Source organism: Canis lupus, chromosome 19, assembly GCF_003254725.2.
Source record: "Canis lupus dingo isolate Sandy chromosome 19, ASM325472v2, whole genome shotgun sequence".
In the NCBI taxonomy this organism is placed as follows: Eukaryota; Metazoa; Chordata; class Mammalia; order Carnivora; family Canidae; genus Canis; species Canis lupus.
Window position 1 is genome coordinate 29,756,928 of NC_064261.1, and position 26,916 is coordinate 29,783,843.

Genomic DNA, 26,916 nt, shown 5'->3' on the forward strand with positions numbered 1-26,916 from the left:
CTGTGTGCAGTTAGAATGACACTCATTCTAAGTCAAATGAAAGAATTAATGTATCTCTTTTGCTAGTGCTGGATATATAGGTTGTTGACAATTTTTCCCCTTAATGAATGATGCCACAGTGAGCAATTTTTGTCTGTTTCCTAACATACATCAAGTGCTTCTTTAGGATATGCCCCTAGAATAGGATTTGCCTGACTGAAGGGTTTGTACATCCTTAATGAAACCTTTTTTTTTTTTTTTTTTTGCCAGACTTCTCCAAAATGGTTATATCAATATAATCTATCAGCAGTGCCCCAGAGTACCCATTCTCTATATGGTAATCAACACTTGATATTATCAGACTATAATTTTTGCCCCTCTGATGGATGTAAGATGGTATCTTACCCTTACTTTGCATTATCCTGCATACTTGTAGAGATCAGCATATTTTCACGTGCGGATCATTTTCTCTTTCCATAGGGTGATCATTATGGCCCAGTTTTCCAGGTCAGTCCCCACTTATACAGACTGTGTAATTATTAATAGCACACTTGGCATTTTCTTTTTTTAAGATTTTATTTATTTATTTGAGGGAGAGAGCGTACGAGTTGGGGGAGGAACAGAGGGAGAGAGGGACAAGCAGGCTCTGTGTTGAGCATGAGCCTGATGCAGGACTTGATCTCACGACTCTGGGATCATGACCTTAGCTGAAACCAAGAGTTGTATGCTCAATCGACTGAGGCATTCAGGCACCCCACCCCTGCCATTTTCAAAAATGTCTCAATATAAATTTTAACATCATTTTCCTGTATAACGTAAGGAACCTAGTTTTTCCTTTGTGTATTTGTGTCTACGTAAAAAAATCCTTTTCTACCCCACAGTCATGAAAGAGTCTCCTATTTTCTTTAGAAATACTAAGGTTTTGCTTTTATTTTATGGTTTTCTTTCCCCTAGAATTATTATGTATGGTGTGAGGTAGGAAAGTATTTTTTCCATCTTTGATAACCAGTTATCACACACTCTCTGAAAGTCTGTGTTTTCTCTCATTGTCATAGATCAAGTTTCCAAGTATCTAAAAGTCTTTTTCTGGGTACTTTATTCTTTTCTTTTAGTCTATTTGTTTGCATGCTGAAAATGACATGGTTTTAGGTGCTATAACCTTTGTCTTCGGAGTATTCTAAATGGAGTAGGATTATGTGTTTCAGGGAGACAAGTTTATCATGGGAAAACAAGTATCAGGCCTTATGCCACAGTGTGGTTACGTGTTCATCAGATTTCGAAGGTGCATCTTGGTTCTGGGAACTGAGGTTAGAGGGGATTAGGGATTTGAGCCTTGAGGGAAGGAGAAGGCTTAAATATGTGGGAGAGGGTCATAAAATAAGATAAATATAGACATTCAGGAGGAAATATAATAGAGGGACTCCTTAAATGTTAGAACCACAAGGGACTTTTGAAGCTATTGGAGACTGTATGGAGTAGTTCGGCTAAGTGATCAGTCTTTGGAGCCTCACAGACCCAGGTTTGATCTTCACCAAGATTCTTAACCTCTCTGGATCATAATTTTAATTTCTTCATCTATAAAATGGGGGTAATAATGAGTTTTCCTCATAGGACTCCTGAGAGGACTAAATCAGATAGTGTACATAACGGGCTTGGCAATGTCCTGGCATATAGCTGTACAGAAATTAAATGATAGTTACTTAGTACCCTATTTGCTTGATTCTAGGGCCAGCTTCTTCTTTTGCCACATTTTACAATTCTGAAATTAGAACAGGCTTTACTGTTATTTCCTGTAGTACTTGTTTTTCTTCCCAGATCACTGTTTAGAATTTGGGAAGCAGAATATTTTTATAGGATTTTTTTTTAAGATTGTATTTATTTATTTGAGAGAGAGAGTGAGAGAGCGTGTGTGCATGAGTGGGGGTGGGGTAGAGGGAGAAGGAGAAGCAGATTACCTGCTGAGCAGGGTTCCTGATGTGGGGCTTGATCCCAGGACCCTGGGATCATGACCTGAGCCAAAGGCAGACAGTTAGCCAACTAAGCCACCCAGACACCCTGGGAGATAGCATATTTTACAGATCAGGAAATGGAGCTAACATGCCACATCCAGGATTGCCCATCAAGTTGATTTGGTCTTCCTAGGAATCATCTGTATTACTAATCCTAGAGAGAAGAAAGAAAGAGAAAAACCCATCTTAACTTGGGTTGGGGATGGTTTATATGCCATGAGACACTGTAGGTAAATTTTAGTCAGTGTGCAAGGTGGAATCTGATGCCTTCCAGAAGAGGGAAGTTGAGTATCATTTAGAACTACAGATGTCCTCTGTCCAGCAAATAGCACCCACCAGGTGGGATGTGGTAGGTTCTGGAAACAGATTTAGGTTCTGCTCCTCGCTCTGCCACTTCTTAGTTGTGCATGCTTGCCCAAGTCAGGTAACCTCTCCGACCCTACCTCCTCTTCTCAGCGGGGCTCAGGGTCCTCAGCTGCCCCTGTCACAAACTGTTGACTTGCGCTGAGCTTCAGGTGAGTTAATACCCGAGCAGGACTTTGCCATTAGGTAAGCACCCAGTGAATGGAAGCTGCTAGTTCTTGTTTCCCAGAGGTATGCCTCCCCCTCCTACCACCTTGCCCCAGTTTTGCTTGGGATTGCTCGTTCATTCATCTCCTCCCCTATAGAAATCCTGCACACTCTTCAAAGTCCATCTTAAATGTTATCTCCTGATTCAGACCTTTTTTCACCCTCCCCCCCCTTCCCCATTCTCTGTGAGTGTTGCCCAACTTTGGATCTTTGTTGCCTCTTCTGGAGGTGTTTCAAATTCTGCCTTATATAAGAGCTTCTCCTGTGTGGTATGGTATGCCCCAGGCTGCCTACCTTTGAGGGCAAGAGTGTGTCTTAGTTTTGCAAACCCTATAATTGTAGCAGAGAACAGCAGTATAAAGCGTAGGAAGTCACATTTAATCACTTGCTGAGTACCTACTTGTGCGTTACACAGTGCAGTGGTGAGCAAAGGAGACACACGTTGTGCCTTCACAGAGCCCTCTTTCCGTGGCTCCCACCCACGTCCCAAAATGATGCTGATGAAACAGAGAGGTGCCCCGTGCCCTGGGTCGGTTCCACTTTTGTGACCTTGCTCCTCAGTGTGTGTTACCATGAACCATGGCATTCTGATGGCACTGCATTGTGTGTGAGATTGGGCTTGGGGAGGACGGCCTGGCCCCGGGTGTTGGCATCGAGGCAGGCATGTGAGGGAGGGGCTCCAGAATGGGTGTGCATGGGAGGAAGGGACAGGGACTGGAGATGGGAGAGGTGGTGGGGAAGCGCATGAGTCAGGTCTCTGCAGCAGGTGGAGGAGGCCGTAGCCCCGGGCCTAGGGACCCGCTAGCGTGGATTCCAATCTCTGTGTTCAGCCTGGGATGGGGCAGGCGGGGCCTCCGGTGTGCATGAGCTGGGGCTGCCCTGCAGAGCCCAGGGTCGGTATTAATTGAGCCCTGGGGCGCCTGTAAACCTGTGGTGATGACCACTTGGGCCTCAGGCCTCATGCCAGAGCTGGCTACGTTTTTTTCTTTGGAGAAGGTGGAGGACACTGGAAAAACCAGTTAGGGTGTGTGAGGTTCCATTTTATGTTGCTGTTAATGGAGTGTTGGCTCAGGAGCCCGGAAATGTATGTAAAAATCTGGCTTTTTCAGAAAGCTAGATGTGTTGGTTAGGTCAGCAAGACCCTTCTATGAGTTGCATCTCCTGAACTGGCAAGTGGGCAGGACAAGAGTTTGGGGTTTGTGCCTCCTCCCTCTGATGGGAAGGGCCCCCAGCACATCGTCCTGAGGGGGATGGGGGCTTGGTGCATCGCTATGTCTGCTGGTCCTGTCCCAAGGGCTGGTTGAAGCTGAGAAGGGCGCTTGCCGAGTGGGTGTTTCTCTGCGTGGGCAGCCTCATCTCCAGGCCTGGAGGGAGCCATGGGGACGAGCTCTGTGACACACAGCCCTATGTCCATTCTGCTCATCTCCAAGTCCCTAGGATTCATGTGGCATTTCATAGTAGTTGTTGGTAGATATTTGGAATGAGTGATTTAATTGCATGTTCTTTGGTTCTATTATTCATTGCAAGGAGTAGTATATTAGCTTCTGTGGTTGCTTTAACAAATTACTACAAACATGTTGGCTTAACATGAAACACCAGAAGTTTATTTTCCCATAGTTCCTGAGGCTAGAAGTTGGAAATCTGGTAGGGCCGTGGTCCTTTTTGGAGTTTGAGGAGAGAATCCATTCTCTGTATCTTCCAGCTTCTGGGTGCTCCAGGTGTCCCTTGGCTTGTGTTCCTCCAATCTCTGCTGGTCACGTTACCTCCTCTTCTCTTTGTCTTCTCTGTGTGTCTCTTACAAGGACACTTGCCATTAGATTTAGGGACCTCCAGATAATCCAGGAATATCTCTTTATCTCAGTATCCTTAATTTAATTGCATCTGCAAAGACTTTCCAAATACAAGGTAACATTCATAGGTTCTGGAGATGAGGATCTGGATATATCTTCTCTGGGAGGGAGCAGCATTCCACCTGACACAGGGGGTCTTAGTATTTTTTTTAATGGCTGTTTTAGCTATTTTAAAACTGCTTGCCACTGGGTTTGTGCTGTTCCTAATTTGTTGTTTGCATTTAAGTTTCATTCATATATATGCATGTGTCTATACATATACATATAAATACACGTGTGTGTATATATGTGTATATATGTGTGTGTGTGTAGACACACACACACATATATACATATATATATATATAGAGAGAGAGAGAGAGGGAGATTTTAGTATAGGTAGATTTCCCTTTTGCCCAATTTTAGTTTCCGAAAATCCTTCTCTATTGAGTGTCTGGTATGATTCATGTTCACATAAAACCTTAAGATAGTTGACTTTAGTCCAGTGATAACTTGTTTTGCTGTTTGCTATGAGTTGAGTAAAACCTCAAAACCAAGGGAGATCTATGTGAGACTTTTAGTTGAATTGCATTGAACCATGGTCAGGCTCCTGGTTCATTCGTTTGTCCCTCCCTCCCTCCCTCCCTCCCTCCCTTCCTTCCTTCCTTCCTTCCTTTCTTTTTTTTTTTTTTTTAAGATTTTATTTGTTTATTCATGAGAGAGACAGAAAGAGAGGCAGAGACATAGAGGGAGAAGCAGGCTCCCTGCGAGAAGCCCAATGCAGGACTTGATTCCGGACCTCAGGATCACAACCCATTCCAATCAACCACTGAGCCACCCAGGCATCCCTAGGCTCCTGGTTTCAATGATGTATCATACTTACCTCAGATGCCACCACTGGCGACACTGGGGGACAAGTATTCAGGACCCCTTTGTACTATTTTTGTTACTTCTTGTGAGTCTATCCTTACCTAAAAATTAAAAAAAAATTTCCAGCAGGCAATCAGATTTACCAATACCACCACTAAATCATTTTCTCTTAATTTGTAAAACATCCTTTATTAAGTTGTGAAATGTGTACGGGCGTTTTAGAGCTGTGGTTAACACTTAATTTGGGAAAAACTGACATCGTTCAGTAAGCGGTCTTCCTGTCTAGGAACATGGCGTATCCTATTTATTCAGACTGTATTTTATTTCCTCATAAAGCGTTTAGTTTCATCCAGGTTGTTCATGGTTGTAATTCATAGATTCAGGTTCTCCCTGTTACTAAGGATGAGTCTTTTCTCCATGCGTATTCTTTGACTAGCTTGTGCTGGTTATATGTCACCAAATAGAATCCCCACACCCCTTAAATACATGAAATTCTTTTAAGTTGGGAAAATGCTTTTCATTCTGCAATTAGAGACAATGTTTAACAGGCTTTTACTCGTTCCTTTAACCTGCTCTTGGGAAGGGTATGGTCAGTTATTTACTGTAACATGGATCTGAGTGGGTGGCTGTGTTCTCCATCCAAGTGACCCGGGGAGGGGGGGTGCAGGGGCAGCCTTTCTAAAGAAACATGAAGTTCTGTTCTTAACATTAACTCCATTTTGTTGAATTCTCTTTCTTTGAAAACTGTAGAGGTGCTGTGTTTTGGGGGACACATGGTGTGCTACCTAGGGTGTCTTAGGCACAACCAGGCTTGGGGGACAAATGGGGGTGTGCAGTCCAGAGAGCCATCTGAGTTGGCCATGGACTGACTGCTCTGTCCCCTGGGGCCGTGAGGCTTGGGTGGTCACTCAGGAGGTCAAGAAGGCCTCCCTCTGGGTGAACTCCACGTTTGAAACCCATCAGAAATGGAAAATGTACTGTTAACCCCCTCCTAGGCCAATCTTATGAAATCCGACTGCTGGAGAATCGGAAGTTGGGAGACTTTCAAGATCTGAACACAAAATATGTCAAGGCAAGGCTGTGGGGCCGCCCTCCCTCCCCAGGAGGTCTTGGGGGTCTGAGGGGTCTGGGCTTGCTGGTGGTGGGGGTCAGGAGTGCCTCGGAGGTTTGGGGAGAGCCCTGGAGTGGGAGGGGTTCCTGGTCCCTGGAGCGTGTTGTCCAGGCAGTTGAGGGCAAGCTGGCAGTGCTAACAGCTGGAGGGGCGTGGGCTAATGGAGTGGGCTCTGGGCTGGATGAACTCAGGTTTGAGCCTGGCTTTGCCACTTACTGAATCTTCCTGAGCTTTCAGTTGGCTCATTGGCACAAAAAGATATATAGGTTAGCTGTGTATGTAAAGCACTTAGTAATTCTGGAAAAGGGGGATAGTCCTCATTCTTACTGTCCTATGATTGGGGTTCTTAGGGGGGAGAAGCATGCAGAGCTTGAGAGCTGGGAAGGAAGGCTCTGGCAGGAGAGGTCTTAGTCTTGAAAGGTGGGAGATTTGCCCCGGTGGGAAGTTCTCTTGGGTCCTTGTCAGCCCCACACTTAGCTGTCTCCTACTGGCTTCTCCTCCCTAGAGCATCATCCGGGTGGTTTTCCACGACCGCCGACTGCAGTACACAGAGCACCAGCAGCTGGAGGGATGGCGGTGGAGCCGGCCCGGGGACCGAATCCTGGACATTGGTGAGTCTGCTGGGCCACGCGGGGCCCAAGGCACTCCAAGTTCATTGGGAACCCCAAGAACATTGGGGTTCTTCTTGGATGCTGTCGGATGCATGCCTCGCTAGGACACTTTAGTGTACCCTTGCCTCAGGTAAAACGCTGTGCGAGCTGGCACCAAGCCTGCCCTCGGGGATTTCTAACTCAGAGCTCTGCCATCAGGGATTGCAGGGAAAGCATTGCAGAAGGCCCTGCCCTAAAGGATTCTGATCTGTGACGAAGGGAAGCATGGGCATCACAGCGATGGGCAACAGAAATTGAGCTTTGAGGTCTTAGGCGCTGATCCATAGTCTTTTACCTGTAACTCTGGGAGCCAGGTGTGTCTTGGAATTTAGAAGTTTTAGAATGGCAACAGGGTGTGTCGATCCCTAGCTCCAGGTAATGCCTCTGGCAGGCCATCCAGTACACTAATATTTCTGCAGCAGGGTAAAATGTCTGTTCACCCAAAATGGGACAAAGAACTCCCAATAGCTTTGTGGCAGTTCACGTTGGGCTTTCTGCCAAATGAGTTATGCAAAACTTAGTTTTCAGAACTTTCGGCATTTCAAATTGTGGTTAAGGAATTTGGACCTGTAATGAGAGTCCTTCCCTAAGCCTCTGGGAGTGGCTGACAATTGCACTTTTGTGTATGTGTATGTGTGTGCAGATATTCCACTGTCTGTTGGTATCTTGGACCCCAGGGCCAGCCCGACACAGCTGAATGCAGTCGAATTTTTGTGGGACCCTTCAAAGAGAGCCTCTGCATTCATTCAGGTAAGTGGGAGGGAGGGTGTTCTTGGGGGAAGCCAGAGTTTTGGGGCCTGCATGCATGTTGTTCCTCAAAACAGTCCACCTGCAGGGCCCCAACGGGCTCCTGTTCTATGTTACGGGGATGTACGTTGAAGGGGAGGAGGCTACAGGAGTGTGGCTCAGTCGTGGAGCTAGTTGGTCCCCAGAGCTAGGAAAGGACGTGGCATGTTGTAGAATACTGTGTGGGTTTTGCTTAACAATATGTAAGCTTGTTACAAAATAAGTATGCCCTCGCGTATATAATAGGTAATAAATTTTTTTTCCATGATAGTTTCTATGATTAAATTAATTGTTTCATGATCAAGCACCTGGCATGGGTCCAGGAGCCTGGCGGGGCCGCCGTGCTTCTGGGCTGACACGCACTCTCTCGTTCTCTCTCTATGTCCCTTTCTGAACCTCTTAGTTTTTTCACTTGTCTTACAAATCAGATAATGAACATAAAGTCATTACTGCAGTGCCTGGTCCATAGTAATTGCTCAGTAAAAGTTAGTGATCTTTTTTTTAACATGATTATAATATTCTTACTGTACTTTAAAGTTATTATAATACTTTGTATTGTATTGTATTAGCACAATAATATATATTATTGGAGTATTTATAGTATTCTGATAATAAATATGTTACCCAGTGCCTTTTTCTGTAACACGTACTTACTTAGAAACATAGAAATGGCTCCAACTTTCTGCTCCTGCTCCTGGCCTGGCCCGAGTAACTCGGACACGAGGGCCATTGGGCACCAGGCGGGGATCCCTGCTGTGCAGTCTGTGGGATCTGCCAGGGGAGAGGAGGGAGTGAGGGTCCGTGGGCCTGAGCGATGGCGAGGACGTAGCTGGTCAGGCAGGGCCTCTGAGGTCGAGGGACAAAGGGGAGAGGCCATGCCCTTTATAACAGGGGAGGGTGGAGGGGACAGAGAGGCCATCACCCTGGTGGAGTGTGCGTGGGGAGTGGGGAGGCCGAGGCAGCTGTGGACCTGATGGTGCAGGATGGAAACCTCCATTTGGTGAGGGGCCCTTGGGGAGTCCAGGGCCTGTCCCCACTCCTCTCCTTGGCTCTGGCCCACATTTCCCCTTCCAGGTGCACTGCATCAGCACGGAGTTCACCCCCAGGAAGCACGGGGGTGAGAAGGGAGTGCCTTTCCGAGTGCAGATCGATACATTTAAGCAGAACGAGAATGGGGAGTACACAGAACACTTGCACTCGGCCAGCTGCCAGATCAAGGTGTTTAAGGTAGGACATCCTTGCCACGTTCCACCTGTGGCCGCCGAACCCACGGGTCCCTGCCTGTGCTGGACGGTGACAGCAGTGCATAGACCTTTGGGATTCCCGCTGGAGGCCCGGCAGGGAGCTCGGCATCCTGTTGGCCTGGGGCTTCTACCTGGACCCCTGAGGGGGTCAAACCACATGCACTTACTACCTTTCAGGCCCCGGGGTCAGAAGTCTGATGGTCTCACTGGACTAAAGTCAAGCGTTGAGGAGGAGGGCTGCATTCTTTTCTGGAGGATCCCTCTCCTTCCCTTTGCTGCCTTCTAGAGGCCTCTGCATTCCCCAGGCCACATCCACTTGTCCTAGGAGCTAGCAAGAGTGGCTGGGCTCTTCTCTGGTCACATTGCTCCAGCCTCCTCTCCTCCCTCCCTTGTCCACTTTTATGGACCCTGTGATTGTGCTGGACCCCCTGGGATGACTCAGGATAATCTTCCTGTTTCCACATCACACAGCTAGCAATCCTAATTCCACCTGCAGCTTTACTTCCTTTGCCTTGTGAAGTGACAGCCTCGGGTTCTGGGGATTAGGATGTGGCCGTGTTTGAGGAGCCCCTGTGCAGCGGGCACCGTGGCCTGTGGTCTTAGGTGCTGCCTGCTACAGGGTCTCGTGGGTCTGATTTCCCGTGGACAGACCCACAGCTGTGTGGCCGGATGTCTTTGCCTGGTCCTGGTCGCACCTCTGTCCTCATCATATACAGACCACATCTGTGGTCCTCGGGTCCAGTGGCACCCTGTGGATATCTGGGGCTCAGATGCAGACTGGCAGCAGGAGGGAGGGATAGTGTCTGTATGACGCCCCCCCCGCCCCGCCCCGCAGAGTGCCTCGGCTTTCCCAGGTGAGGAAGGGGAGGGGCTCCAGGAGGAGGATCATGTGCTTGACGCCTGGGAGGTGAGAGAGATGCCGACCTGTCCGGAGATCCTGCCTGGACTCCTGGGGCCTGGGGAGAGTGCAAATCTTGGGACCTGTCTCTAAGTCCTGGTTCTTTCTCTGATAGCTGCTTCTGCCCACTTTGGACTAATCGGAACCCCTGTGCTCTGTACTTGTAGCCAAAGGGAGCTGACCGGAAACAGAAGACCGACCGGGAAAAGATGGAGAAAAGAACTGCCCAAGAAAAAGAGAAGTACCAGCCATCCTACGAGACCACCATTCTCACAGAGGTGAGCCGGCCTGGTGCTGGGGTGCGCCTCCTGGGGCCTTCTTCACGGAGCAGGATGACTGCGTGCTCTTGGTTTAGGTTCTTGGGAAATTGCCCACCTTGGGTGAATGCTGCTTTGGAAAGTGCCTATAAAATTGTGGCAGATTCCTGGGTCCGGAGCTGTGTTCACATGATAAGGCCAGGGGGCCAGGAAGGTGTTTCAGAAATCTCTTCCGGTTCTGTGCTGCCATTTGTACTTTCCAGAATCAGGTGATTTTTTTTTTTTAAATAAAGGTCCAAAATTCAAAAGGTAGAAGAGAGTATATATACACTAGAAAATGCCTCTCCCCAAACTGTCCTAGCCTCAAGCTGTCTCTTCCCAGGGCAGCTGGCATCTCTTGGGTCCCCATGTATCTGGCCTAGCTTTCTCTGCCGATGAAGCCAATTCATACATGTTTGCCACACGCCCACTTTTTTTTATACCAACAGTGTACATAGACATACTGTTCTGTAACTTGATTGCTTTATTTAATAGCCTGTCTTGGAGTCTGTTCTCCATCTGTTCATAAAAAGCTTTCTAGTTCTTTACCCAGAGGCGTGGTCTTCGTTGTATAGATAGATGGCCTGCTGGTGGACATTGGTGCTCTCGGGGCTCTTGCCGTTTCACACATGGTGCAGGGAATGACCCTGTGCATGTGAAGTTCTGCATATGGTAGAAAGCTCTGCAGGCTTCATTCTCAGAGCAGGCTTACAGGTCGGGGGTGTTGACTACTTGCCGCTTTGTTGTTTGAATAGAGACTGGAACGCGTCTCCTCCTAACCTGGACACTGACAGCACCTGCTCTAAACCTCCTTGTGTCCAGCGTACTTCTGAGACCCTCACTGTCACAGGCTCTTCTTCCCCCTGTCACTGGTCACTGCTGGTGCCACATCTTACTGGGGTCTGTTGTGTTTTTTTTTTTTTTTCTTTTTTACAATTTTATTTATTTATGAGAGACACAGAGAGGCAGAGACCTCGGCAGAGGGAGAAGCAGGCTCCATGCAGGGAGCCCAACGTGGGACTCAGTCCCAGGACCCCGGGATCACGACTTGAGCCAAAGGCAGACACAACCACTGAGCCACCCAGGCGCTCTTCTGTTGTTATTTTTAAAGCAGCTGTTCCCCAGTGTGTTCTGCAATCAGCCCAGCTAGTGGGTGTTCATTGAATAATTTGACTTGCTCAGAAGGCCCTCCACAGATGCAGGAGGCCCAGCCCCAGCTGTGGTAGAGTTAAGGCTGTGTTAAAGGTGAGGCCCAGGGCACAGAGCATCTAAGAGAATAGTGGCTGGTCCTGGCTGGTGTGTGTGTGTGTGTGTGTGTGTGTGTGAGAGAGAGAGAGAGAGAGAGAGAGAGAGAGAGAGAAGCCATATGCAGAAAGGTATTTGCAACAAGATACAGTATGGAAGATAATTTTGCGGCGGCATAGATATGTTACCAGTGTTTTATCTGACACAGGATAATAGTGACCAGAGAGCCCTGGTGCAGGAAGAGCCTGTCTAACTCTCAGCAGCAAAGCAGTACGAGGACCTGCAGTTATGAATCAGAGCTCAGACCAGTTAGTTTTCCCCAGGCCCCAGTCCCCTTGCGTGCAGGCCCTCCAGGGTGCCCTCCACGCTCCCACTGCCCTCTGCCTACGGACACCTTTCCCTTCCAGGCCAAGCCTCAGCCTCTCTGCTCCTGCCTCTCTTCTGTCTTCCCCCTGGTGGAGGAGAGGTCCGGGGGTGCTTTAGACAGCGTCTGTCTACGCCCTTGTCAGAGCGTGGTACAGTTGGTCAATACCCCCGCCTGGCCCATGACCTTGTAAGGTGACTGTCAGCTCTTCCTCCTCAGCTCCCGGATTTACCACCAAGAAATTCCAGCCCACATGCACAACCGAGTTAAATATTTACCAACCTGTGGTTCGGTGGGTGATAGTAAATCTTCAGGAATGCTTCAAATTGGCCCTCTCCAAAGAGGTGTCATCACAGGGAAGGGGAGAAATGAATACTTTGTCCCCTGGCTTCCCCAACAGGCAAAACCTGTACATCTTTGCTTTCTTTGGGCGATTCTCTCCTATGTTCATCCTTGGCTTCTGCTCAAGAAGTTCCTTGAGGTCAAGGATCACATCCTCCGTGTTTTTTGTGTATCCCTTAGCTCCTAGCAGGACGGCTGAGGTATAGTAAACACGCATCGACTGATGCCTAAGAGGGCTGGCTGCTCCTGGAATGTTTCAAGTAGTGCAGGTTTTAGTACTGAACATTTTTGTTTTAGATTTATATTTATTTATTCATTTTAGGGGGAGAGAGAAAGAGAGAGAGCAGAGGAACAAGCAGAGGGAGAGGGATAAGCAGACTCCCCGCTGAGCGTGGAGCCTGATGCAAGGCTCTATCTCACGATCCTGAGATCACGACCTGAGCCAAAACCACAAGTTGGACGCTTAAGTCACTGAGCCACACGGGCACCCCACTACTGAACCTCACGGATGATTTTTGTTTGGAAGTTATCTGTGTCCAGTGCTCCCTCCTTTGCTTTTACACCACTTGTCTACACCTGGTAAAACCTGCCTCTGGGCAGTTGGCCTGTTTTGTTAGTTCTCTTTTCTTAGGGACCCAGATGACCGACGATGTTTCTTTCCCTAGGAAGCCCACAGAGACACATGCCTGCCTTTGCTTGCTCTGGGAATGACTGAATTTTAGGTCTTCTCTGCCGCGCTCAGTTTCTTGGGCATGGCCCTAGTACCCATGCTTCGCTGGCTCACGTGGGCCCTGGGAGGATGTGGGCTAAGTGTTGAGGGGTCAGGGGCTTCCCGTGCTGGCCTTGATGGATGCTGGCATGGGAGGGATAGGAGCTGGGTCTGCAGCTCTGTGGCCTGAGTTGTTCCTGACCACCATGGCTCTCGAGTCACTACTGTCCTGTGCTCTTTCCACAGTGCTCCCCGTGGCCTGACATGGCCTACCAGGTGAACAGCGCCCCATCTCCAAGCTACAACGGCTCTCCAAATAGCTTTGGCCTTGGTGAAGGGTATGTCTGTCTTCTTTCCCTTGAGAGCCCCTGGAGTGATGATGGGTGTAGTCTCCTTTCTTGGTCTTTGTGTCTTCCTCTGTTTGGTGCACTGGCATCGGTTTGGGCTTTGGAGTGGCACTTGAAATATTTGCACAGCTTTCTGTGCTTGGATGTGCTTCTGTAAACATCATCTGCTGGGGCAGCAGCCCAGAACCCACCTTCCCACCCCGGCTACCCGCAGAAGCAGGTTGGCCTGCGGGTTGCCCTTCAGGGCAGAATGGCCTCCTAGGCAGATGGGGCCTAAGGAGGCAGCTGTTTAGGGGGCTCCAGTGGCTCTGAGGGGCCATCCTGGCTCTTTCTGTGGTCCCTGTGCGCATTCTCTGGGTAGCATAGGACAGCTCAGGATGCTCCCTGCCCTAGGGTTCAGGGCTTGTAACAAGGAGCAGCCTCACACATGGTCACCCAGCTCTGCAGATGCATGATGGGCCACACTGACTCAAAGGTGACAGTAGTGTGGGGACTGGCAGGCATCGGTCCAACCTGTCCTAAGCTTTGTGGCACAGGAAGGGCTCACGGCACCACTGTGGTGGCCATGTACGTCCTGATCCTGTTCTGGCGGGCAGCAGGGAGACACCAGGCAGACCCAGCAGGTAGGCGTGGAACCTGTGGGCTCCTCACAGCCCGTGCGTGGCATACAGAGAAGCCACTGATGAGAGTGAGTGTCCATGAACTTGGTTTCACAAGGTGAGGAGGGGCCTCCTTGAGAAGTGGGGTGGCATAGCCAAGGTGTCACATTCAGATTGAGTGTTAAGTCCCACCTTTCTGGGGGTGAGTTCCTTAACCTCCCTCAGCCCCACTTTCTCCACTACCAAAGGAGTGAGGATTCCATGCAGGGTCGGGGGTAGGGGTGGGTGTGCAAGGTGCCTGGCGCCTTACAGGCGCTGGGCGAGGTGCATCTTGTTACCGATGACGGTGTGAGGGTCAGCCCGGTGAGGGCCTTGCTTTTATTGTCACTGTGGTAAGGTACTCGCAGAGTAAAACTTACCTCGTTATCATGTTAAACGCAGAGACACCTATGTCCATTCATGTCGTACCTGCCCCACTGTCTGTCGGGGAGGGTTATTTAAAAATGTATTTTTTCTTTTAATTGGAGAATCCAGGTGTTCAGGTCTGTGCCTTCCCCACGAGTGAGCCCTGGAGGGAGGTCAGTGGGCCTCCAACTGTTAGAATGTTCTCATGGATGGATGTCACACTGAGGCTTCTTGTTCCCTCCTCAAGGAGCCCACAGCCTTCTCCCATCTCCACAGAGAGGTGTTGGCTGCTGCTGCCTGGGCCCCACGTGGCCGTGTGGAGCTCCTGGGGCGGCCTGCCCTCCCCTGGGGCCGAGGCTGTGGGGAAGCTCTGCCTGGGAAGGAATCAGGTGCAAACAAATGCTGAGCTCAGAGTGGAGTGCTGATCATTGGTCATGCTGTGTTGCCACTGAGTCATGTCTGTCCTGAAGGGTTGGTCAGGGATTTAGAGGGGTTGTGCAGACGGTCCCGCCTACATTTCTCTGACCTGAGCAATTCTTGAGGCCCTGCTGTGTTTCCAAGTGCCATGCCTGAGGGGCGGGGGGAGCACCGGGCTGGGTGAGGGGCCCGTCCCCACGTCCCTGAAGGTGTCCCCGCGTCTGATGGCCTGTTCTTTTCCTTTGCAGGAACAGCTCTCCGACCCACCCGGTGGAGACCCTGCCCCTGAGCAACGATGTAAGTGTCTGCAGCCGGGCTGTCTGGCTGCACATCCCCAGGCAGACCCGGCGCGGTCGTTTCAGGACCCTTCCTCTCTCTCTGCCTGCAGCACCTGCTCCCATCAGCCTCCATCCAGGACGCCCAGCAGTGGCTCCACCGAAACAGGTTCTCACAGTTCTGTCGGCTGTTCGCCAGTTTCTCAGGTGAGCATCTTTGTGTTGTTTTTCAAACCCACAGGGATCTTAAAAACACGTAACAAAGCCACTCGCTTTTCAGGATTTGCCGCAGTGCCTGCAGTTCCGTGGTTTTGCCCTGGGGACCCGGTATAGTATGGGTCACTCACCTTTGCTGACCCTGTGCCAAGTGCTAAGATATGAAGTGCTGCTGCTGGGAGTTTCCAGTCGAGGATGGCTTTCAGGAGGCCATCTGGGTCCTGTGGGGGGTACCCTCAACTGCCCAGGAAGGAGCCCTTTAGCCAGGGGGCCGGGGCATACTCCGCCTTCCTGGCACTTCTACCACAGTGCTGCCCATTGGTCACATTGTCTCTGGAGCCACGACCTTTGAGAAGGTGGTGAAGCCACAGGGGAGAAGGAGAAGCTGGTTCTTCCTTCTCTGAAAGGTTCTTCAAGCCCTTACTGGTGGGGCTGTCACACAGAGACCCGGAACCAGGGCTGTGTGGTAGAAGGGTATACTGAGCGATGAACTTTGCGACCAAGTCAAGTTAATCCAGGATGACAGGGAGTGACATTTTGACCAGAACTAGGGCATCTGTGACAGTGGGAAGAATACCGTACATGGTCTTCTTTCAGCTCAGCTTTTGTAAGAACTTGTGTTGGTGGTGGCCAGTAGGAGGAGGGTCGGACAGGGACCCTGTCCTCCGGCAGTTTGCAGCTTTGAGTCCACACAGATGTGTGAACCACACATTTCCATGCAGTATGACCCTTGGGTGGCGGGCGGGCTCAGAGGAGGGGCCTGGCTTGGGTCAGGGAGGAGCTGGGAGGGAGGCTGCCCTTTTAGGGGGGTTGCTCAGTGTGCGCCTTCCTGAGAAGGTGGCCTTAAGCAGAGGCTGGGCTGAGGGGAGGAAGTGAGCCAAGTAGGGATGGGGGAACTGTGAGATGTCCGAGCAGGGTTATGTGCAAAGGCCACAAGGTGGGGCCTGCCTGGTGTGGCCACAGAGCAGAGCACCCAGGTGAGCGAGGCCAGGTGGACTGGAAAAGGAGGTGAAGTCACAGAGGTCCTGGGGGCCTGAGAGAACAGTGGAGGGATTTTGGCTTTTGCTTGTTACTTAGGGGGAGCCCCTGTGCTTACAAAATTATGCCTGAAAGTGTATCTTTTTTAAATTTAAATTTAGAGAGTAAGGAGGAGAGGCAGAGGGAGAAGCAGACTCCCTGTGGAGCAGGGAGCCTGACATGGGGTTCGATATCAGGACCCTGGGATCGTGACCTGAGCTGAAGGCAGCTGCTTAACCGACTGAGCCACCCAGGCATCCCACTGAAACTGTGTCTTAACTATGGCGGGAAAAAGGGGTTGGATATTTTCACTCCTGGCCATGTGGCTGCTGGTGAGTTTCAGCAGAAGGCTCATCTCATACTTATCCCTTGGAGAGTCCATATGGGCACAAGGTTCTGGGGGATTCCTTAGGCTTTGTGGAAAGGACTGCATCCACGGACAAGGATGTTCATAGGCCTTTGTTCATAATCACTCTGGGAGCAACTCTAGTGCCCATTGGCGGAGTAGACACGTGACTGTGGTATATTCATGCAATGAATAATGTCTAATAACGGGCACGAATGATCTCTGACCACAGCCAGCATGAGTGAGCCCTGAAACAACTTGGAGGGAGGGAGCCAAACATAGGAAAGCGTATCCTATTCCATTCCACTTATGTAAATGTCAAAGAAGCAAGCAATATGGAGACATGTGAGGAGTCAGGACAGTGGTTCCCCAGAGGGGAGGGGGAGTGGCCGGCATGAGGGGCCTGTGTGTGGCGGGGGGGATGCTCTGCCCCTTGTTCTGTGTGTGGGGAGTATGGGTGCCTTCACCGTGGCTGCAGCCTGTGGGTCGTGCTCTTCTGCATGTAGCAGGTGCATGTGTAACCGGTGTCCTGGGCTAGGTTACATGCACTTGTTAGTGCCAGTGAACAGCAGGGGGAGGGACAGGCAGGCGGAGGTGGTGAGGGGCTGTTGGCTTCTGTAAATGCCTGTCTGTTCTCCTGAGCTTTGAGGATACTATTCATCTCTTGGGCTGTGATTTTCTGATGTTTAGCTTTTTGTTCTCTTCGTGGACCGTCCGGTGCCCTCTGAGGATGAGGCGGACGCATCCCTGTCCCCTGCCCACACAGTGCAACATCTGCAGGTGCCTGAGGATGGAACCGTGTGTCCCACTAATGGGTGGCCCCATTTACTTGCCTAGGTGCTGACTTGCTGAAGATGTCTCGAGACGATTTGGTCCAGATCTGTGGCCCTGCAGATGGGATCCGGCTCTTCAATGCCATCAAAGGCCGGTGGGTGTCAGTTTCCAGCTGGAGGCCGGGTATGGCAGGAAGCCCCGACGCAGCCTCTTCGATGCTGCCGTATGGGCCGGCTGGTGGGGTCAGGGCTCCTCTGGGAGCAGGTGCAAGCGGAGGCCCTGTGAGAGGGGACCAGGGCCATGTGGGTGGGCGGGGCTGAGCCTGCCACAGTTCACCCTGCCGGGAGCCCCTCCCCCTTCTTGGTTTGGCAGGATCCTTGGCCCTGGATCCCAGCCCCTCAGCCTCTCCTCAGCTGCTTGCATGGTCCTAGGTTTCCATCTCTCTCTTCCCAGAGGAAGGTGTGGGACTGTGTGGCAGTTCTCGGTTCTCCAGGCAGACTGGAGAGCAGGGCCAGGTCTGAGGGGGCTTTCTGCTGTGGTGGATGTGTTTGGGGCCATGCTGTGCAGTCCAGCAGCCCCGGCCACGTGTGGCTGTGGAGCACTTGATCTCAGGTTGATTTGACTGGCCAAGTGAGCTGCAAATCTCATTTACCTTTCACAGATGGACAGCACAGTTCTAGAGTGAAAGAGAGAGCCTGGGTGTGACTCTTGGGTCTGCCTCTTAGGATTTTTACACTAGACGAAAGCGCCTAACCTCTGTGAGCCTCGGTTCCCTTCTCTATAAAATGAGGGCCATGGTTCCAGTCTCCGTAGGTGGTGTGAGGATGAGATGATGTAGGCATGTGAAGTTCTGGAAACAGTTCCCAGGGCAGAGTAAGCTAGAGAAAGTGTTTGCTCTTGTTACCACCCTGAAAAACACCTATGTCTTGAGATGTGAGTTCTGAGCAGAGCGCCGTCATGGCAGCTTGCAGGACCTGGAGGGGTTGTCATCCCTCTGTCTCTGGGCAAGACTGCAAGAAGCCATAGAAGCCCAGCGAAAGGCCTTGTGCATCCCTGTGGCCTCTTTTCTTCTGATTCCTTCACTGTGCTAGTTCCACCCTGTGTTTTGGAACATTCTGGAACAACAGAGCTTTGTCCCATTCCCTTGTGCCCCCCCCCCCCCACACACACACACAAAAACAATACCTATTTATTTCTTCTCCTCCTGCCAGGAATGTGAGGCCAAAGATGACCATTTACGTCTGTCAGGAGCTGGAGCAGAACAGAGCACCCCTGCAGCAGAAGCGGGATGGTGGGGACAGCAGTCTGTGTGGTGAGTTGTGGGGAGCAGCCCAGGGCTGGTTATTGGGTGGCCAGGTAACAGGAAGACCTAGCACCAACACGAGTTCTCTTGCTGAGGACATTTCCACTGATCCACCTCCATTCGTGCAGAATGAGTTTTGGTCAACTTTCTCCTGGGATTGAAATGTTTAAGGTGGAAACTCTCTGCCAGAACACATGCTCCAGCTTCCTTGTTTCCTCCCTGGGGAGCAGGCCCAGAGAGAGGATGTGTTCCCCACAGCTGCTTAGCCACTCACGGGAGAACCAAGAGTCTGGCCTTCCGACTCCCAGGCTGGTGACAAGTGCCGCCCCATGGCCATAGTTCCTGGGGTTTTCCTTGAGCTGGACAAGGCAAGGCTTTCCCGTTTGGTGTGGCGGCTGCACGGGGGCTAAGGAGTAGAGCTGCAGGGGCCAGGGCACCTAGGGCACGTGACTCTTTTGGGTTGGTAGTTTGGAGACATTTTGGTGAGAGGACACAAGCCTTGAGGTCAACTGAGCCTGAACACCAGTGCAGGCTGTGCCACCTGTTGGCCATGTGGCCTCAGGCAGGGCTCTGGGGCCTGTACATCAGCTTCTGCACGTACAAAATACAGAGAACAATGCTCTGCCCAGGGGGATGAGGTTTTGGCGAGACAAGGCATGTAAAGCGAAGTGCCTTGCTTTTGACTGTGAGTGCCGAGGGTCTGACCACTGCCCACCTCAGGCCGCAGAGCCCGTGCTCCGTGTCTGCAGAGAGTAAGGGAGTGCCCCGCGTGCTTCTGCAGCTCCCGCCAGAGGAGATAGGGGCTCGCCAGGTCGCCATCCCCAGGGCTTCCTGTGTGCTCACCCACTCGCTTCTCCTGGCAGGGACCGCTGGCAGTGTTGTTTCACTGTAGGGTACACTGAGGCGCAGGCTGGGTAACTGCCCCCAGGGGACAGCGTTGTACGTGGCAGAGCCGAGACCCAAACTTTTAGACCCTAGTTGCTGGCTTCTGAGCCCTCGTGTCTGGCCCCTGTACATTCCTGGAGAATGTCTAGGTCCTCCCCCTGCTTCTCAGCTGTTAACCTGTGAAGGACACATCCTGAACCCCAGGGTTTCCTGATCATGCAGAAAGGACAGCCTCGTGCACAGCACCTGCTCAGAGCAGGAGCTGTCCATGCACAGCTTGTGATTCACGCTGCAACGCTGGTGCTGCCCCTGCACACACCCCGAGGTCCCAGGACAGGTCTTGGTCTTGGTTCTAGTGTGGCTGAGTTGGGACTGGAGCCTGGGACTGCCTCCTCTGGAGCCTCGCGTTCCCCCAAACTGCCACCCACATGATCCTGGAGGAGAGGTGGCCAGGGAGGGGTTCAGAGGAGTGTCTGAGCCTTCAGCTGCTCCACGCATTCCTGGCAGCACCCACTTTGAGCTGGGGGCGGGAAGGGCTGGTGACAGAAGGGTACAACGAAATGCGCTGCCTGCAAGTTGTGTAGGTCTTTTGGGCTGGCCTGATTTGTTGGAGGAGTGAACTCAGAAGTGGAAGTGGCTCTGAAACATTAAAAGACACAAAAGTTCATTTGAATCTGTCATAGAAAGGGATCTTGGAAAAGAGCCCTGGTGTTCTAACGGGGGGTTCCTATGGGAGGGGCAGGGTGCAGTGGCCACGTCCTCTGCCCAGTATCTGACAGCGGGCCAGCCTGCCTGAAGTCATGGGATGGCGGGTTGGCCGCGTGGCTGGAAGGCGATGGCCTCTGCCAACCCTTTTGGGAGGGAGTCTGTGTTGGGAAGTGCGCATGTGCATGCATGTGTGCTTCTGAAGTACGGGGCCTCTCATCAGCCACTGCAACCGAAGGTTCCTCAGTTGAGGTAGGAGTTTGGGAATCTCTAGTTTAATCCAGATGCTTTGCCTTTGAGGGATTTGGGGCCCCCCAAGGGTCGAGTAATCCTCCTCCCTGGGGTGCCCACAGAGCTGACTCCTACCCAGCTAGTTTGGGTTTCCTGTAAGGAAGCATTTCCATCCTTGGGGTCACTGTTATCTTCCACCAGGCGGGCGATGCTCCCAGGGCCCCTCTGCCCTTTGTGGTCACAGTACTGGAGCGGAAGAGTATTTGTGCTGCAGAGAAGAGCAAGGATGAGACACATGTGCCATCAAGTAGCAGTTACCCCTTGCAGAGAAGGGAACCCTCCCTACACTGTTGGTGGGAATGCAAGCTGGGGCAGCTATTCTGGAAAACAGTATGGGGTTTCCTCAGAAAGTTAAAAATAGAGCTACCCTACGACCCGCAATTGTACTATTAGGTATTTATCCGAAGGATACAAACATAGTGATTCAAAGGGGCACCTGCACCCCAGTGTTTATAGCAGCGATGTCCATAATAGCCAAACTATGGAAAGAGTCCAGATGTTCATCAACAGAGGAATGGATAAAGATGATGTGTTTTGTAAACATACATGCACACACTCTGGAATATTACTCAGCCATCAAAAAGAATGAAATCTTGCCATTTGCAATGATGTGGATGGAGCAGAGGGTTATTATGCTGGGTGAAATAAGTCAATCAGAAAGAATTATGTGATTTAACTCATGTGGAATTTAAGAAACAGAGCTGATGAATGTAGGGGAAGAGAGAAAAATAAAATAAGACAAAATCAGAGAAGGAGACAAACCATAAGAGACTCTGAACTCTAGGAAACAGTTAAACTGAGAGTTGCTGGAAGGGAGGGGTTGGGGGGATGGGGTGATGGGCATTAAGGAGGACATGTGATGTAATGAGCACTGGGTGTTACTACAACTGATCAATCATTGAACTCTACTTCTGACACTAATAATATACTATGTGTTAATTTATTTTAAATAAATTTAAAAAGAAGTAGCAGTTATCCTTAAATCCTGCGCTTTGCCCCCAGGAGCCATCCAGCGTCCCCACTAAGCCACGGAAAGGATGCAGAGTCTCTCCTCTCTCCTGCAAGGGTGTGCGTCTGGCCACACATCAGAATCACTAGAAGCTTATTAGAAATACAGAGCTCTGCCAGCAGTTCTTCCTCCAGCTTCCACTCCTCCACGGGTGTCATTGGGTGTGGGGTGGATGCAAGAATTCCCGATTTTATGTAAGATTCCCCCAAGAGAGACTGGTACAGGAATGAAGAACCATAGCCTGGCTGCTTTGCCCCTGTGGTTGGGCTCTGCAGAGGCTTTGTGCCTGTTACAGCCAGATCCCATCGAATGAGTCTGGGCACGAGCATCCTTACAGCAGAGTGACTGATTTGGGAGTTGGGTATGAGGGGTAGGCAGGCTCCTTAGGAGCAGGAGTGTGTTCTACAGAAGGCCCTGTCCCTTGCCCTCCAGTGTACCATGCCATCTTCTTGGAAGAGCTGACCACCTTGGAGCTGGTTGAGAAGATCGCCAGCCTGTACAGCATCTCCCCGCAGCACATCCACCGAGTCTACCGGCAGGGCCCCACAGGCATCCACGTGGTGGTGAGCAACGAGGTGAGCGCTGTCCCCACCCCTGCTCCTGGCCCCGGGCTCCGGGCTGTAGGGAGGCACGGCAACAGGTGCCAGAAATGCCCCCTCTGGGGCTTGGGGAGGAGGACTTATGCCCCAAGATGGCAAACGGGTTTCAGCTGTGTGCCACATGCTCTTGGCTGCCCTTGAGTGCAGGTGGAGAGAGTTCTGAGGCTCTGAGAGGCTGTCTAGTATCCACTCCATACCCCATCCCCGGCCAGGCGCCATGTAGGAACCATGGCGCAAACTGCACCCCTGCCCTCAGGGTGTAAGGTTGCAGGTCCCAGGGGCAGTGGAATGGACCATGGACTGGATGATGGAGAGGACACAGGTCACATGGGAGGACAGAGCCCTCCTCTGCTGACCACTGAAGGTACCACAGCCTTCCTGGGTCTGCCCTTGCCTGCACAGACCTGTGCAGGACACCAGCAGCCAATGGCAGAGGGCAGAGTGATGATCCGATCCCACTCCTGGTAGGGAGGGTTTGCAGCTGCGTTTAGGCATTCCTGCTCATTGTAGAGCAGAGTCTCTTAAGCTTCTTTTATCCTGGAATCTTCCTCTTGCTGATAATAGCCAGGAGTGGCAGCATTTATCCACTGCTTCCTGTCCTAAATGCACATGTAGTGACTCTTGTAATCCTGACAGCCTCACTCTGAACTGGGTGAAATCTCATTTCACAGATAGGAAACTGAGATGCAGAGAGGCTGAGTAATTGCCCCAGGTTGCACACCTCGTAAGGGGTGGAGGTAGGGGGGAGCCCTGGGGGAGCCCAGAGCCCATGCCTCTAGCTGCCAGGCTAGTCCACCTCCCCTGAAATGAGGCCTCAGGAAAACAGCTGGGCTGATGGGAACAGGGGTGGCCCCCTGAGCCCCCAGGAGACCCCAGCAAGCCCATTGTGGGAACTCTGAGAGCATCTGTGTAGAGGACCGTAGATGAAGTGGGACATGAATGGCGTCTAGGGAAGTAGAGAAGATGTGGCTCTGGAATCACATGTGTCCCCACCCAGACCTTGCTCCTAGGGGTAGAGTGACCCTGGGCAGATTTACTTAACCCTTTTGAACCTCAGTTTCCGCATCTATAAAATGGATAATTAACCCACTGAACAGGTTGTAGTTAGGATAAAATGAGAAAAGAGAAAACAGCCTCAGGCACCGAGAGACACCAGATAACGGTGTGATGGTGGTAACTGACGGTGCTAGGTGCTTTTGACTTTTGGGAGCAAGTGTTGTAGAGATCTTTAAATTTGACAGTGTATAAAACGTAAGGCTTCTAACAGTCTCTGTATTTTCATATATTGTCATTATTGGTGATAATCCTATTGCCACTTGTCATTACAATTGCCCAAGCCCCTTAAATGGAAGTCCCCCATTTCATGGGAGTTTGGTCCTAAAAGTTGGCAAAGCGGTGGTGGTTTCCTTCTTCTTGAATTAAAAAGTAATTCACCAGGTGCTTGACTGGTTCATTCGGTGGAGCATGAGACTCTTGATCTTGGGGTTGTGAGTTCGAGCCCCATGTTGGGTGCAGAGATTACCTAAAAATAAAAAATAAAAAAATCTTTTAAAAATTCAGTAATTCAGTTAGTGTAAGTCAAGAAGTATAAAACAGCTGAAGGCAAATGTGAAAGGCACTTCTCTTCCTTACTCTTTTCCTGGAGGAGTTTATATTAGCTTTGATGTGATTTTGTCAGAGGACGCTTGCTGGCATCCGTCGTGTGCCTGAGCACTGTGTAGGTGTGGATTCTCAAAACACATCAGAGTTCCAGCTGTACATTTCATCTGCCACTTGTTAGTTTTTGTCACCAGTTCAGAATTTCTTCTGTGTCCTTGCATTGAGATCTCAGACAGCTGTTTTTCCAACCCCCACCTCACAGACAAAATGATGCCCAGAGTTCTTGACCTAAGCACTGCCTTGGGAATAGCCAGGGAGGTTAAGACACCGGCACAATGGGCTGCTGCATGGCACAGGAAAGTTGTCAGTTTGCACTTGGGCATGAATTTCTTTTGTGAAGACGAAAGCCAAGAATGTGCGGAACCCTTGCAATGTCACGGGTCCCTGCAGGAAGTCCCTTCCCCGGCTTGCCCTGGGCCCTCCAGAGTGGGCAGTTAAGCAAGTGAAGCAGAGAACAGAACTGAAATGCTACCTCAGCTAAGTAGGCGATTCTTATTCTCCGAAGTCTCCTTGCCTCTTAACCCTGAATCAATTGGAAACCTTTGGTTCTTAATTGCCCGGAGCGGTGGAGGCAGCCTGGCCAGCCGCAAAGCCGGCGGCCCCTGAGGTGCAAGGGCACTTAATTAAACAAGAGAGTTACTGATTAAGCCCGTGTGGGCTCCATGTAGGGCTTTGCATGCCCAAGTGGCTGGGCTGCCAAGAGTCCAGGAGGGAGCAGGCCAGCAGTATAGAATAAATGTACTTCACGCATCATTAGGCCTGGCAGGGAGGGGCAGGGGTCCTCAGGTACATAGATTGGCAGGATTTGGGGCAGTAATCCAGAGGCGGCAATAAATGTGGATTGCATTTTTTTAATTTGCAAAGGAGTTTTGCTTTGTGGTAGCTAGCGTGTGTGTTGTGGGTATGTCTTTAAGTATTTTTGAAATACTCTTTCCATTTATATTGTGAAATATGGCATGTGTGTGCAAGGAGAATTATAAAACTTATTTTTACAGTTTAAGGAAGAGGTAAGTACCCAATTTTTTCGCTCAGGTTAATGAAGTATTATGTTAGGAGCCTCTTTGTGCCCTAATTTCCTTTTCCACACCACCTCCACCTGCTGCTCTGAATGTTGTATTCATTGTACCCTTTTCCTCCTCAATATATCGTTTAATTTTGCCTAATTTAAAATTTCATGAAGGTGGAATAATAGCATGTTTTTCTGTGACTTCCATTTCCCTTTATATTTTTGAGAGTCACACATGTTGAAATGCTGCCGGAGGCCACTGGCATGCTGAATTAGGTCACAGTTTATTCATGCTCCTATTATTACTGATTGACATGGGGCTGTTTCCAGTTACTATTTTTTTTTCAAGTTTTTATGTAAGTAATCTCTGTACCTGATGGGCTCAGACTCAGCCCCAAGATCAAGAGTCGCATGCTCTTCACACTGAGCCAGCCAGGCGCCTCTCCAGGTACCATTCCTAACAGTGTTGCTGTAAACATTCTTAGGTGTGCTTTGAGTTAGGCACTTGCAGGGGTTTATCTAGAACACTGGGCTGGAGGAGTAATGTAGTGGGTCCTGTGGACAGTTTTGTAAAGTGGTTGTATAGATTAACACTCCACTAGCCGTGGGTGCCGATTCCTGATGTTCTGGTGCCAATTCCTAACATTCTGTATCCTGGTTCTGTTCTTTTGTCACGGAAGCAGCCCCATTTTATAGATGGGGCATGGAGACCAGAAGGGAAAAGGTCGACTTGTATAAAGTCACCCGGTAGTTCATCAAAATGAAAACTGCAGAGAGGCGGCTGGGTAATCCTTCCATTCCTGCCACTTGGTAGATGGAGGGAGTGGCGCTCTGTTTATATTGGTCCTCGTAGGACTCTGATATGCAGAGGCCGCTAACTCCCAAGATGTTTTTTTTTTCCTTTTTCAAAGCACTTCAGTTTTTAATTTGTTGCCGTTATACACATACATGCTCCTGTAATGTGTCCATTATAGGGATAGGAGGACCCAGTAAAGTAGGAAAAATGAAAACGAAAGGAAACATGGAGTCCCGTGGTAAATATTAACATTTTGCTTCCCTTCCTGGCTCCTTTCTGTCGTTTATGTTCAGTTTTTGTTACTTACAACTATAATCAGTTCATATATTTATCTTGTTTTGTGTTTCCTTAGTGAGTGTTAAGTGTAACCCTTTTCCTGCATCTGTACAAACACAATGGCTGGGATCCGTGTCGTCAAGGCTTTCCATATTATGAACTCATTGTCAAAGGGACGTGGTCTCTCTTTTGCCTTTCAGATGGTGCAGAATTTCCAAGATGAGTCTTGTTTTATCCTCAGTACCTTAAAAGGTAAAGCCCCCCTCCTTTTTATCTTGTTTAATTAAAGTATGTTGGCTGTGCCTCCTGCCCCATCCCTGGGTAGTAGAGTGAGGAGACACCCGAACTGGTGAGTGGGGCCGGCCTCCCTGCCTGCACGGTGGGTCCCTTGAGAGAACGTTATCTGAGGACATCCTCTGGGGAAAAGGTGAAACGTTGTCCTGGAAATGTGAGGACTATTGAGATCTGCTCCAACGTCAGTTCTGAAAGGGAAACCCTGGCCAGGCAATGTGATTTTCCTGGTGCTTGAGTAGACGTAACTCGGTGCTTCAGTAGACGTAAGATGCGTTTGGGTTTTTCTACAATGAAGGTCTCCAGGAGGAGCAAGTGTGGAATAGAACAGCTGAGCCTGCAGGCCTAGTGGGGTGTCAGGGATATGGGGCGAGGGGCGGGACATGAAGCTTCCACCTGAGGACAGGTCTCAGAAGGAACTCATGTGCCAGGAGAAAGGAAAGACTAGCTGTAGCCTTCCTTAGGGCCAGGGCAGGTGAATGTATGGGGTATATCAGAATGAAAACCCTGTATGATTGGGTCAGAGACCCTGAACGATGGCAGGGCCATTCCTGTCCTCCTTGTTCTGGATCTAGCCAGTAACTGCCTTCAGAGAGCTGGGGACCGTAATACCCTGAGAACCTCAGTGTGGTTCCAAAGCCTTCTTGGATATTATAGAGCCTTTAGTTCTTGGGCCTGGGGCTACGGTAGAAAGGCCCATTGCCAAAAAAGAAACTCAATAAGGCAGAAGGCATGTGAAGGCATGTGCTGAAATACCTGTGTTTGTTAGCGCTCTCCGCAGTTGTATTTGGAGCCAGT

At 50.3% G+C, this 26,916-nt stretch overlaps 1 protein-coding gene across 2 annotated transcripts in view; it reads left to right on the top strand.

The window, feature by feature from the left end:
• The window catches only part of TFCP2L1 (transcription factor CP2 like 1), a 60,373-nt gene that overhangs the window by 25,477 nt on the left and 7,980 nt on the right, over positions 1-26,916 (top strand). For both annotated transcript variants that reach the window (XM_025428969.3, XM_025428958.3), the window contains 12 exons: positions 6,253-6,329; positions 6,874-6,979; positions 7,662-7,768; positions 8,879-9,031; positions 10,114-10,224; positions 13,149-13,240; positions 14,919-14,967; positions 15,059-15,152; positions 17,362-17,452; positions 18,510-18,610; positions 21,924-22,066; positions 26,028-26,079. In XM_025428969.3, the coding sequence (XP_025284754.1) occupies positions 6,253-6,329; positions 6,874-6,979; positions 7,662-7,768; positions 8,879-9,031; positions 10,114-10,224; positions 13,149-13,240; positions 14,919-14,967; positions 15,059-15,152; positions 17,362-17,452; positions 18,510-18,610; positions 21,924-22,066; positions 26,028-26,079 (1,176 nt within the window). The remainder of the gene's footprint in view (positions 1-6,252; positions 6,330-6,873; positions 6,980-7,661; positions 7,769-8,878; positions 9,032-10,113; positions 10,225-13,148; positions 13,241-14,918; positions 14,968-15,058; positions 15,153-17,361; positions 17,453-18,509; positions 18,611-21,923; positions 22,067-26,027; positions 26,080-26,916) is intronic.